The sequence below is a fragment of the Rhyacophila brunnea genome, unplaced genomic scaffold, assembly GCF_057557595.1.
Source record: "Rhyacophila brunnea isolate RB1 unplaced genomic scaffold, BYU_Rbru_1.0 scaffold_4, whole genome shotgun sequence".
NCBI lineage: Eukaryota > Metazoa > Arthropoda > Insecta > Trichoptera > Rhyacophilidae > Rhyacophila > Rhyacophila brunnea.
This window is the reverse complement of record NW_028233068.1, coordinates 50,476,377-50,490,702: the sequence shown is the minus strand read 5'-3', so window position 1 is coordinate 50,490,702 and position 14,326 is coordinate 50,476,377. Positions and strand designations below refer to the sequence as shown.

The 14,326-nt window shown below is 33.6% G+C and overlaps 1 protein-coding gene across 2 annotated transcripts in view; it reads left to right on the top strand.

The window, feature by feature from the left end:
* Nucleotides 1-313: 313 nt before the first annotated feature.
* ClC-a (chloride channel protein 2) overlaps nt 314-14,326 on the top strand; it is a 67,201-nt gene continuing 53,188 nt past the window's right edge. Inside the window, exon 1 of one of the 2 annotated variants that reach the window (XM_085954289.1) lies at nt 314-677. In XM_085954289.1, the coding sequence (XP_085810415.1) occupies nt 621-677 (57 nt within the window). In that variant the 5' untranslated portion in view covers nt 314-620. The remainder of the gene's footprint in view (nt 678-14,326) is intronic. The other variant, XM_085954291.1, reaches the window with a different exon arrangement.

Sequence of the window (14,326 nt, the reverse complement as noted above, 5' to 3'; positions counted from 1 at the left end):
TAAATATTTTTATCGTATAAACTAGCGAAGGACTACAAAAATAATAAGAACTAAAGAGTAAATAAATATTACATTTTTTGATTAATCAGTACATACAGTACATATATAAATGTACAATTATTTTTGAAAGTTATTGGTTTGGTTTTGTTAGATAGTATTAATACTTTTGTTGGTGCAATATTTTTTTTGAACTGTTTGACCGAAGCACTAAGTTTTAGAATTAAATTAAAAAAAATATATACGAATGGATTGTTCAATCATGATGATGTGATCATTAAGCCAAATGTCACTTTAGAATAGCGCGGAACTCTTCATCTGTGATTTTTCTTCCTTCTCAGCAGTGCCGTCGCCGGTTGAAGCCGTCAAAACGCGATAATACGATTTGCATGAAATTGCAGCCCCGTCAATTATGAATTATTTGGATCATTACAATGATTTCTTGACAGGAAATACCATCCGACCGCTCTGAGATATTATTCTCGCTCTATCGGGACGTGTTTTTAGTTGATAGCTATTGGTGATGTGATGTGTTGTGTTATTATTATTATCTGTTGAAGATCGCAGATTACGCTTTCTCAGATAAATAAGATTGTTTCATTTCTTGCTTGACGTGTGGGAAGATGACACAATTAGACATGTCGGACGAGGAGACCGGGCTTGGATACCAAAACACCTTGGTAAGTAAATTTGTTTTGACACAACAAAAAACTTTTTGAAACTTTGTAATCTTCTTGTAAGTATATGTGACTAAGATATTACTACAAAAACGATACCCAATTTACTTAATTAAATGATATAATGAATATAATATAACATGCCTATGTGATCATAATATTATTTTATTACTTGATCATGGACTTCATAATAATTATATAGGTGTTAACCTTGTCTAGTTGTATAGCACTAAATAATAGAAGGACCAATAATTTATTATTCATATTAGGTACTTATCTATGGTTGTAAAAAAAATCAATTTGTTGGATAATTCTTGAACTACTTAGTATCAAATCATTCAAAACATGAATTTTACTATTTAAAATTTTGAAGTACCTATGCCTTATTTCATAACTATAAAAGGTTTAATTTTATAGACAATTCTATTGGCTGTATCTGTCCTCTTCTTCCGCTCTTGACATTTTCGTTTCATTACAGAAGCCATTCTCAAAAGATAATGTAATCCATTCAAATGTTAGGTGGACCACATTATCCAAAAACATTGCTCAAAGTAAAGAATGTTATTTGAAGCATACATAGAGACCTAACGTTTGATTCTCCTGAAGCTTTCTGTTATGTTGAAAAATAAAAGAAAGGACAGAACATACGCTATACTTAATGCAACTTCTAAAAAATACAATGAGTAAACCTTAAAAGTCTTAACAAATGTAAATTGTAACTAAATTCTTCTGGGTGGTTGATCACCAAAGATTGTAAGCTTCATGAACAGTTTCTATTATGTTCACAAATATTCTCCTCCATTATCCATGAGTGTATTGCCACACCAGTGACGATCCTGTTACATTCTTGGTTTGATCGGTCCAGTGTGTGAGTGTTATTTCTCTCCCTTATTTACCGCTTACACTACCAATCCAGATCAGTCAATAAATCATATCGGTCCAAGACTACATCTCCACCAGATGATTGTGTTTTAATTTAATTAATGTGATATCATTTTACAAAGAATCGATAAGTACTTAACAACTTTAAACTGGCTTACATCGGTGTTGACTTTGTACTTTTCTGTATTTAAAAAAATTACATTATCTAACTACAAGTAACTACCTTCTTATTATGATTGTGTAGTTTGGGTTACAAAGTGGAAGATATCTGGTACAATATTTAATATTCTTTGGGTTTGGTACGATCCAAATTCAGTTCTCTAATCTGCTAAACTAAAAATGCAATCGTAAGTACTGCGTTGAACTTTCTTTTAAACAAGATTTTACTTTATATCGAGATAAAGTTGCTAATATTCCCACCCTTTTTTACTTTTATACATACTACTTAGGAACTTATGTATTTGTTGTTGTATTTTTTACAATAGTGAAGTTTATTATTAATCACTAAACTATATTGGTTGCATTGTGTTGATTGAATTTGGGTTTTTCAAGTTAACATAGGTACTATAGAAAAAAAATACATTTATTATAAGTGATAGGTATTGTTACCTATTATGTGTTGTAAATTATATGCAAATCTGTAAATATAGGCGTATAGGGACATGTTTGTGTTGTGTTGAACATTTTATCAAACTTTTAATCAATTTATTATTGTTCGCACTGCTCGGACGTCAGTTGTCTTTGAAAGTTTTTTCTGTTCTCTCAACTATATTAAATTTATCCCAATTAAGCGTCACTCACAACTTGACACAGGCTTAATATAATCTAAGTCTATATAATGTTTGAGTAGTACATTCTGTCATATCACTTTAAATATTAACTTATAAGAGACACACAATTATCATAAAAGTATTTAAATACACACTTTTCTGAAATAATCTATTTGCTTAGATTAGCTGTAGGCATATTAAATGTTTAAATAGTGTATAATATGGATTATTTAAAATGTATATTTATCCATGTATCTGAACAGAATTTTTTATCTGGGGTTTGTGGCATAGTCACTTGAAGTTGAAAATGATAATAACAGGTTACACCATGTGCGCACCATTATCGGCTCTGAGAATCGAAAAAAAATTAGACCATTATATAGAAGAAGACTTATACACTATTTCTATTAAGAATGACATTAACAATTTATTACGTTGATATTTCCCGTCATCCAACTCATGCAGTGGCTGCCATTTTTTTTATGGGTATCCACTGTGTTTGTACTGTTCATTTACTCACATGCAGTTAACGATTTTACCAGATTTTTCAAGTAAATAATAACACCAAAATATTGTATTTTTGCAAATTGGCATATAAATCTCATAATAGAAGTGTGAAGTTCTCTTCAAATGAGCCAGCATTGCGAAGTCACTCGTAGCTAACCTAATTAATAGACAAGAGGTCTTTTTTTGTTTCACTTTCATATGTTTAGGCTCCATCTAATAAAGAAGAAGGGCTTCTGCATTATGTTAGTTACCTTGGAGGCGATTTCTATAGTATGGATGCTTTATTTACTTTAACTCAGGCTAATCATTAGCCGCTAATGTATGAATGTTGATTGACTACATAAGAAATTACACTTTATGCCATAATGCAATAGATACTTCATCAATATTGATTTGTTACTGATCATCATTGTATTGATAGTGTCAATACTATTTATTATTATTTGCAAAATGGTCATGTAAACAATTTTTTGTCCCACTTTGTAATTTGAAATCAAATGCAGTTTGCATCACAGAAATGAGTTATTGCAGGTGCTTGCATACATAATTATTAACAAGTGCCTCGATTGATATTCTAATGTAACCTTACTACTTATATACCTCATAAGTCATAACTCATGACATACATACTGTAAAAACACTTCTATGGCGCTTCTCCAATGGTGAATTTCTTTTTAGTATGTCTTAGGCCCGTTTCAGACGGGACACCAGTGTCGTGCTCAATATAATATAGGAGGCCTTTGTATTATATTTATGAACGCTCCAGAGCTAATGAGTCAACGCGTGTCCGATACACTTTTCCGTCTGCCGCTACATTCTCAAGCCGCCGATACACATGTTTTTATTACCGCAGCCAGTTTTATGTTCTAATTTATAACGCGAAAGTATGCATTGACTCAATTGCTCTGGGGTGTTCATAAACATAATACAAAGGCCCCTTTATTCAAATACAAAGGCCTCCTATATTATATCGAGCGCAACACCGGTGTCCCGTCTGGAACAGGCCTTAGTATTGTAATAATGTAAAAAATATTGACGTACATTGTGCATACATCAAGAGTAGTTTCTATTCTTTGGCCACTTGGCATACATAATATATAACACAGTGGTGAAGGGTGGAGGTAGGCTGTTAAGATCCGACATAAATAGTGCACACCAAACGTTGTCAATAAAACGTATTTGTTTGGCGTCATTTTCTACAAACAGATTACTATGTTGCATTCGACGACCATGTGTCACAGCCTGATTATAGTGGGCCTTGACTGACCTGTGGTAGACGCTGAAGACGGTTTATATTATAATTTTTCATATTATTGCGGTTCATTCCTAGTTATTGCTGGGAGACTGGGATCCTAGTTGCACTTTTTTTTTCACATCTGTGTTCTAGAATTTACTTTGTTGTTTTCTCCATCTGACGACTTCCATCTCATGGCAAATTTCCTGGATCTATTCCCTGGTGGTTTTTCATGTGATACATCTGTACGCCCACATTTCTAGGCTTAGTAACATGAATTATATTTAGGCTAAGTTAGTTTGCTCTTTTAGTCTTGATTCTATAATATCGACATTGAAAAAGAAAAAGGGCGTAATCCACACAAATCAAATTTTACAGGAGATACAAAAACGTTTTTGTTATGGTTTTCGGTCAAAGTTAAAATACACAATAGACATATCCATGAAGTGATAATTAATAATTTGGTTTTTATATCTTTAATGTGATATTAATTATTGAGTTAATTAAAAAAAGACAAACAAAAATGATATGGTTATGTTGTTTTTCCCTTGTCACTTCCTTCTTTGTTTTTTAAGTGATAGCTAAATTTAGATAATAAATTGCCATTTGCAGCTTACATCTTTTGAACACAACGTGTATTTAGTCGTGTACAACCAATGATCTATTATGCAATAAAACCAATTTTGAAAAAACTGAGGGTTACGCCCTTTTTCATTTCTACAATCGATTGTCGTAAGTACTTAATTGGTCTTATGAACATTAAGCTGGTGTGGCGATATAATAAAATATTGATAAAAAACTTTCTATGGGGATGGAGAATTAATATAATATAAAAGTGAAAAAGGTTACTGACGTTAATGCTTAACAATGTTTTTCAACTTTTTTGAGTTAGCGACACACTTTACAACCTGCGAATTAGGTTTTCCCGACACTAAAATAGTTAAATTAAAAAGTTTTACTTGAAATAATCACACATTAAATTGCACTTGAGACACCAGTGTGCCGCGACCCACTAGTAGCTGATGATCTGCTAGTCATTTTGCATTGAAGATTAATTTGCAGCTGTGTTCACATTAAATTTGTGCTGCGACATTTATTTTACAGGGCCGCACTGAGATAGAAACGCCTTGAGGCTAGTGTTACAAACCTAAAAATGTTTATTGTTACAATGAAGCATCATTATAATCGCGTCAAATCGCCAATACCAATAGGTAAATTGATCACCAAAGCATGACATCAAAACAGGTCTCCATTTTCTATTTTTTTTTTAAATAATAAAATATGCATCATTAAGTAAATGCTTTCAAAGCAGGTTGAAGTTAACAATAAAACCTTACTACAAAACGTTCTGGACTCGAGAGCTTGTCCACATGGCGCGTGTCTATCGATAGGTCGCGAGTGTATGTGGGCGGCTCAATAAAGTCACTTATAGCTCTACCGCCCGCGACAGATGACTCGTCACGAGTGCGTGTGGACGGCTCTATGAGGTCACATGTACCTGGAATGCGCGCGAGTCAAAACGCTCAATGTGGACAAGGCCTTATCAAATATTATTATAATACAAACCGATTGTATTGTTACGTCTGTGTAGTAGCTCAATATCTGTGTTCGATTTCAGATTCATGATAATTCTATTACCATTGAACCAACAGTTTTCTTGACCATGGCGATGCATTAGCACACAATAATACGATAATGAATTAGTATTGTGCAGATGAGCACATTGGCCATTGGAATATTCCGATGCCTGAATAAGATTTAAGTATGTGATGATGGCGGTAGCGTATCGACTTATGCGTCGTGGGTCCCGGGTTCGAATCCTGGGTCTAGCAAATATTATCATATATGGTTTTTCAATTTGTGCTTGGAGTCAGAGTATGGATCTAATAGCTTGAGCGAGAGGCTAACATCCATTTCTCGTAACAATAAAAACTGTTAATACAAACCGCCACTCTGTGGAGGCCTTTATGATATTAATGATCAATAAAAACTAAAATAAGCCATTATTAAACCATACATAATTTTATCTATTATGGTTTGGTACACTTCAATTTGTGTGTGAGTCAGGATATGGACCTAATAGGTTGAGCAAGTGGCTGACATCCATTTCTCGTAAAAAACAAAATCTGTTAACACAAACCTCTACTCTGTGGAGGCCCATATGATCCTATTAGGATCGGACATGGTCGAAAAAAAAATGGTTTGATTAGGCAGGTTCTATCAATTTAAAAAAAAATCTACAATTTGTCTTAGTTCAATTAAACAAAATAAGTATGACTGACAAAGTGTGCATTTTTTTGTCGAATCTCCCCAATCTACCACTATTAAGTACTTAAGTACCATGGTTTGGCATAGGCAAGGTTTAATTGAATTTAAAAAAAAACTTACCAATACCACCAATAATTTGTATTACTAGTTCAATGAAAACAAATAAGTATGACTGACAAAGTTCAGTGTTCACTCTGTATATCCACAGCCTACTTCCACCCTTCGTCATTGCTACATATTATTATAGATACTCTATGGCGACTAGCGTTCGCTTTTTTATCTTATACATACTGCTTCAATCCATAGAATAACGAAATTGTGGTTCATATAATACATACATACAAAAAATATCGGTAACCTTACAAAACATAACATGATATAATTTAATATAACATAAATAATAAACAGAACATGAAGAAATAGAACGGTGACAAAACAGAACATGAAAAACAGTTAGAGGATAAATAAAACATTTTTTTTGTTGTATTTATGTATTATTTATTAAATAAAAACTTAAGTTTATAAACGAAATATATATAAATATTTTTAATATATTGATCACTGCATGTTGGCCATTCGGCGAAAAAACCTCAATTTATCTGCTTGATTTTGATAATCATGTAGGTACAACTCCACATAATTATTAAATTCATTATTTCGTTGTAGGTAAGTACCTAGTCACCTTAGCATTTTGAACATATTAGATTGATTAAGACAAGATATACCTAGCTTGCCGGCAACACCGAGTTGAGTCCCGTTTAATTGAGGCTTTCCAGCGATTAGGAATGCAGAAATTATACCTATAATTTGATTTTTTACGGCGTATTGAAAACCTGTGTTATAAAAAATCTATACAACATAATATATAGATACGATAATTACAATATTAAATGTTATATTTTTCCTGAATGGTCATTGTTCTATTAAATTGATCGTTCTGTTTTGTCACTGTTCTGTTTTTTCATGTTCTGTTATATTATCATGTCCGGTTTGAAGGGAGGGGCAGATTTAACCATTTTGGGAGCCTTAAGTTCTGATCAAATTTAGGTGCATGTCGCCTACTATCACGTGACGTCACAGTAAGCTGCCGATACGGGATAAAAGTGTGTAATGTCGTTTTTCTTGATGTTTAAAATATTATCAGACTAATGCTCCCACCCCGTAACACATTTTGAATCTTTAAACGAACATTGTCAGTCAGCAAAATCTGCCAAAATCACCAGAACAACAATGAGGTCACCTCACGTTGAACTGAACTAAATCGACACCTGCATGACTGAATGAACGTTTTTAACATCTACACCTTTCGACTGTCATGTCAAAATCACGTTTTTCTTGTTTTTAGCTGTTGGCACTATGTATATTCTATAATAATGTTGTCTATTATCTATGGTCTGCAGGTTGGGTTATGTTCAAAATATTATCTATGGTTGTCATGTCGCAAGTAATTTTAACGCACGCACACATAGAAACTGTTAAAATTAATTGAAATTAGCATGAAAAATTAATAATAATTTAAATTACTATTCATTGGTGTCATTCTTCAGTGAATTTACAGAGTTGGTGATCGTTCAAAATATTCTGCAAAATGACGAAACCATAGACTAAATTTGTCGCCGCGACAGCATGGCAGTAGGCAACATGCACCTCAATTTGATTCGCGCTTTACTCGCAGCATGAATTAGAGACGATAATAGTTCTTAAATATTTTTATTTCGAGCGTTTTCATGTTTTTAAACATTGTACCAAGGGTTTGCCTAATTTTGTCGAGCATTTTTTGAAATTTGGAACCCTTGTTGCACGCAGAGTACTGGTAAATCTGCCCTTGGTTGATTGGTGAGTTAGTATATTATTATACGATAGAAAGTAAAAAAAAAATGCGTAAGTAGAAACTTAGTATCACTATCCATCGAAATCCCATTTGAAAATCAAAAAGGCGTGTACGTTGTGAATAGTTATGTCGTGTTTTCTTATTAACTCCATCACAATTTCAGACAAACTCTATAAAATATAATTAAACACGAACATATTTTGCTCTGCTGAAAATTTACCACTTTAAAAATAATCATTTATTGCCTTGGTACTCACTGTTTGTTAGTATGCACTTAGTACCAACTTATTCACCTATTGTATTGATTGACATTGTCTGAAAAAAAAATGCACGAAGCAATTATTATTTATTGCGGTTTTGAATGCGGACAATTTAAAACGTTCTTAGATTAAACTTTTTTTTTAAATTGGCGGCAATTAACTGCGCTAAATATCGTGATCCATTGTGTCTGTCTGATCCATCTAGCATTTTTTTTTGTTTCATAAAAACTGCGATAAATTACTTAAATTAATCATGTTGATAGCGAAATATTGTCAATTATTGATAACATTTTTGTTTAAAACCTTCAATTATAAATTTATTAAGTACCTACCTACCTACCTACTTAAGTGTAGGTACTTACTGGACAAAATAAATCTTCTGTAAATAAATAGGCTGTTAAATAGTGCATATTAAATTTTCTCATTTAAATACGTATTTGTTTTCATTGAACTAAGACTACAATTATTTACAGAAGGTATTGGTTAGTTTTTAAAATTTAATTAAACCTTGCGAAAACCAAGGCATAATAGATAATAGTAAAAAAATACTCGTTTATCTATAAAATATTTATATATATGATATTAAATCACACATCATTTTGGATCTTTTACAATAATATAAGCAGGGCTTAAGAAATTTTAAAAAATTAACCAGCAACATGTGTAATAGGTATAATATGTATGTATTCTAAATTCAACGAAAACAAATAAGTATGAATGAAAAAGTGTGCACAATTTTGTCGGATTGTCTAACTAAAGCAAACCAAAATTATTATGGTTTGGTTATGCAGGATTTAATTGATTTTTTTTTAATTAGCCAACTCCATCTGTAAATTGTGTTCTTAGTTCATTTAAAACAACGACGTATGACTGACAAAGTATAATGTGCACTATTTACAGCCTACCTCCACCCTTCGCCACTGCTACCTGGGCATGAAAAAAATACACACTTATATCTTCTTAAAAATATTTTTAATATTACTGTCCACACGAAAGTTCTTGGACAGTAAAGGTAACGTCATAATATAGGTGCGGCTGATAAAACATTTCTGGTTTCAAGGGTTTCGATATACATGCGCTGCTTAGAGGTAAGTACGTACGTTCATCCTATATCTCCTCCAACCGACGATGTAGATATACGAATCTCTATGTAGGTCTATACAACCGGTTACCAACCTTTTAAAGGTCAAGACCGCATTTTAATTATCAATGAGCCCTAAAAGCCGTACAAAGTGTATAACTTTAGACATTTTCAATAGTTATTTTGCGAAACATTGGGAAGGATTAAGTTAAGGATAAGTATTAATTAGCATACATCACAATGTGTACTTAGTGCTTATTCCACATATTTTTTTAGTGATCAGGACCGCTCGTTCATTTCAAAAATATATCCTCTATTGATGTATACCTATGTCCATTTTAAACAAACGAACCTAAATTATTAAATGGTGTGTAATAAAAGTAGTTGCATACTAGTCATCATCATCAGCCTGAATCTATCCACTGCTGGATGAAGGCCTCTCCGAGCTGATTCCCCTTCTCTCGGTCCTGTGCGTTGTGTTGCCACGTACTTCCGCAGAACTTTATCATTTTATCGATCCAGCGGCCTCTAGGTCTACCTTGCAGCCGTTTTGTACCTCTTGGATACCACTGGATGACTAAATTTGCCCAACGATTGTCTTATTCTTCGAGATATGTGTCCAGCCCATTTCCATTTGAGGTTTTTAGCGAACTCTGTTACATCGCAAACCCTTGTCTGTTTAATTATCCACTCATTTTTTTTGTCCTTTCGCGTTATGCCCAGCATGCACCTTTCCATACCTCGTTGTGCTACTCCAAGTTTCTGGATTTCTCTTTTACTTAGGGTCCAAGTGTCACACACATGTATGATTACGGGAAGCACACACTGGTTGAACACTTTGCGCTTTAGGCACGTGGAGATCACTTTTGATACTTTTGATACTAGTACATACATAATATTATTATGTTTTATTTTAATTGATACAAAGTCTTTCTACCAAGAATGATTGGCAATTAACACCATTAAAGTGATGGAATAAGTAGTTTTCTTTGTGTGAGTGGAAACAGGATAGGTACTAACTAACATGGTAACTAAGTGTATATTTATTTCCTTTTTGTCCTTTAGAATTCACCATTCCAAGACATATAGACAAACTCATGTCTTATTGCAGTGGTGGCAAACGGTTTTGTGCATATGTGCCATATAAATAAATAAATATTTCTGATAACGCATGGCGTGCCAAGAGTTTTTTTTAATTACCCAAGAATTTGCAAAATTCCGTTCCCAATTAATCAACGCATTTTTAGGTCGTCTGCCAAATATTTTGCATTTTTTGTGTTTTTCGCGCTGGGTCGTATGATTTTCGTGCGAACGGCTCAGGTTTTATACTTTTTACATGGTTCTACAATAATTCGTTCGCGTATCAGACATGGCACGCCTGCCATAAGTTCACCAACGCTTCATTGGTGTCCTTATATTATTGCATTTAAAAAAATGCGGCGTCTTCACAGAACAGATAATAAATAGAATACCGATAGGCTATATTCAATACGCCTCATGGTGAAGCAGGCTTTTGAATGTGTGAGTGTCCTACGAAAATGAAGCACGCATTATGCACGTGCAATAGTGTGTGTAATACACCAACATTAAATGAGCGTAAATGCATAAACCGAGAGCAGTTTTTAGTATTCGACGTAAAACGTATTCTTAACACGTGTGTAAGTTTAACCTGGGTTCTTCTTTACTCGACTCGGTTACTTGCTTCGCCTTACCCGTTGTGTATTTCAGTTCCCATTATTTCTGAGTTCCCTGGGCGTCTTATTGCAGACGTGAAGATCTCTTCACATAATTTTGTTTGTCCGTATTGTTTTAGGTTTGTTTTTTGTATCTTATATATCATTAAATTCATTTATTTCTGTTAAGTTTTCGTGCCTTTCCCTCCCATGGCACTTTTTATTAAATTACGTCTTTCAGTAAACTCAGTCAAAGCTCACTCGAGAGCGTGGCGATCTCAGTTTGGGCATCTGCTCCTGAGACATTCCCAGGCGTAAAAAAACTGCTGATGCTTCACATCCAGACGTAGGGCCTCGATTGATACGCTCGATTAAGACCGAGTGTGGTGCGGGGCGGGTTGGTTTGGAGGGTCTATGTTTGTGTTGGTGTCCTTTTTGCATCACTTTGGGAATGATAATATTATCATGTGTCAACTTGCTGACATGATTAATCATGGTTAGCAGTCAATAAACCGAATAAATTGTTGTTTGTTTAATAATTAATTGATTGGACATCGATCATACTTACCGAGGAAGATCACACGACTAACGAAGCTATATTCGTGACTAGGGAATCCAATCCCGAGCCAAAATCTTGATCCCGGGATTACAATTTGACGATCCCGGGATTGGCATTTTTTCAATAGTTAATATAATTTTTTTATATACTTATACAAATAACGTTGATAAAATTGGTCAAAAATAAATCTAGTATAATTTATACTATTTAAGACATTTATTGTTAGTATTGTGTACGTTCAATCTTGTACACTAATACATAGGTTTAATGCTTCCGCTTCATAAATCTAATTAGTCAGCCAAATATGAAACTGTCGTAAAACGTATGAGATCATGGTGGAATCACTTTGTTAATAGTGCGAAGCATTGTTTTTTTCCAATCTTTCTCATTTTTATTAATTTATGTGAAAAAATAAAATGAATTGGCAACACATGGCTAATAAATCAAACTTCTTTCAAAGTCAGTTTATTTCTAATGTAGTTAGGTATATGTTATTAAAAGTATTTTTCTGTTATATTTTCGTTTTTATTATTTGATTTTCATAAAAATTGATAAAAAGTTTCGGGATTATGTTTACTAATCCCGGGATTCATAGGTATCGAAAATAGTTCGGGATCCCGGGATTGGAATCCCTATTCGTGACAAAATAGACTACAGACTTTTTTCTTTCAGTTATATTGTTATATTAGTAGGATGCATTGATATCATGGATATTTCATGGAGTTGGTAGCAGAATTGGTTGGAACACGTAGCAATTTTATTCTATTTTTTGTTACCATAACATGTAACACACATGAATTTCTCCAAAAATGTAACGTAAATGTCTAGTGTATAGTGTAACAAAAATGTAATTCTGTATTATTAATAATGTAATTATTTATGCCTGTAGTTAAAAAATGTATGTATACTTTTGTAAACCATTGTAAAGCAGAATAGTCTTCCATTCAGAGAAGAGCTCAATTGCTTCCAAATAAAGGAACAAAAAAAAAACATGTAACACAGTAATGGCATATTCTTGCGGCCCAAAATAACAAGCACTTCATTACCAAAATTTTCATTGAATAGCTTCGACAAAATTCTAATTTACTATATACTAAGTTCTATCATCCAAATATATACTATGTACTTAAGACGATACATCAGTGCAACGGCAAATAATTTTCAACTATAAGCGCGACGAAATTTTGGACTCGCTGGCATTCGGAGAGCGAACGTCGTGGTGTGAATACGTCAATTTGTTTCGTGATGGCGACGGTGGTATTAATTCTTAAATCGTGTAAAGATGACTAAAAACGTTACCGATTTACTTGTTAATGAATATATTATTATTGTTACTAATAGAACATTAAATGGACGCATGCGTCATTTGCACAATCCGCGCATTGCCTAGTCACGATCTTTTTAGCCATGCCTCAGCTGAACTATAGCCTTAATGCAGAGTGGGGAATGATTGGAGTAGCTGATGTTTAACCAACTATTACATTAAAAATAATACATTTATATTTCGTTTAGTATTATACTTACTTATATAATTATTTTTCAACACTTTTACACACTGTGGCCCGTGCAAATTGATAAATTGGCCCTTCTTTCTAATAGGTTGCGCACTACTGATGTAACGTAGCATATACAATAATTATTATACATTACAAATACGTGTCCGCAAATTTTTACGTATGCAGTTTGCTGTATTACAGTTCACCGTGAGATGTCGTATAGTACGTATTGTATTGAGATCAAATCCATGCCTAAATAAAACACAACATAGATCTAGATTTGTCACATAGTTGTCAAGGATCGGCAATATTTTGCAATACTTTGCAAGAATTTCAAGATGAAGTTCTATAAAGTAGGTAAATAGCTTATTTTTCTCTATTTCGCCTGGGGTCTATGTCGTATAGTTAGATCATGGCCACCAGATTTTGATGCGGGCCCCCCTACCTATCGCTTAGGTTAAAGTGTGATGTTCTACAGTACCTAGTGTTTTCCACAAAGTAAAGTTAAGGGCGTTCCGTGTATTTTCAGCGATTTTTTGTATTTTTAAAGAAATCCACTTGATATATTGAATTGTCGGCATCATATTATAAAGCACTGCTCGAGCCCTTTTTGTGGTAGCCAAGTAACATGTGACCCGTCGCCATTTTTGATTAAGTCACCATTTAATTATATCAATCATAATATCAAATTGAATTACGTCATACAACCACATATTTCATAATGACATCGTGAAATAGCGACTTTTTTTGCTATTAGGGTAAGTTTTTGGTGTGTGTTTATCTCACTTAACTAGTCGACCCGTCATGCCTGGCCCCCCTAAGCCCGGGACCCCGGCTATAGCCCTGTCAGCCCCCCCCTGTCGGCGCCATGAGTTAGGTACTTGGGAAAGACCGGTGCTTAGCTCTTGTATTTTGGTTGACCTATGACGACCAAGTTTTGTCATATTTATACATATTATATTATATTATGATAATATAAATCGCCTATCTAAAATCAATAATGATCCCAAATTAATGTGTTCGCGGTCAATACAGTGGCCGGTCTTTCCATATCCGACAGCAGTTCTCAGTATTTCTTTTGCAATGTGTTA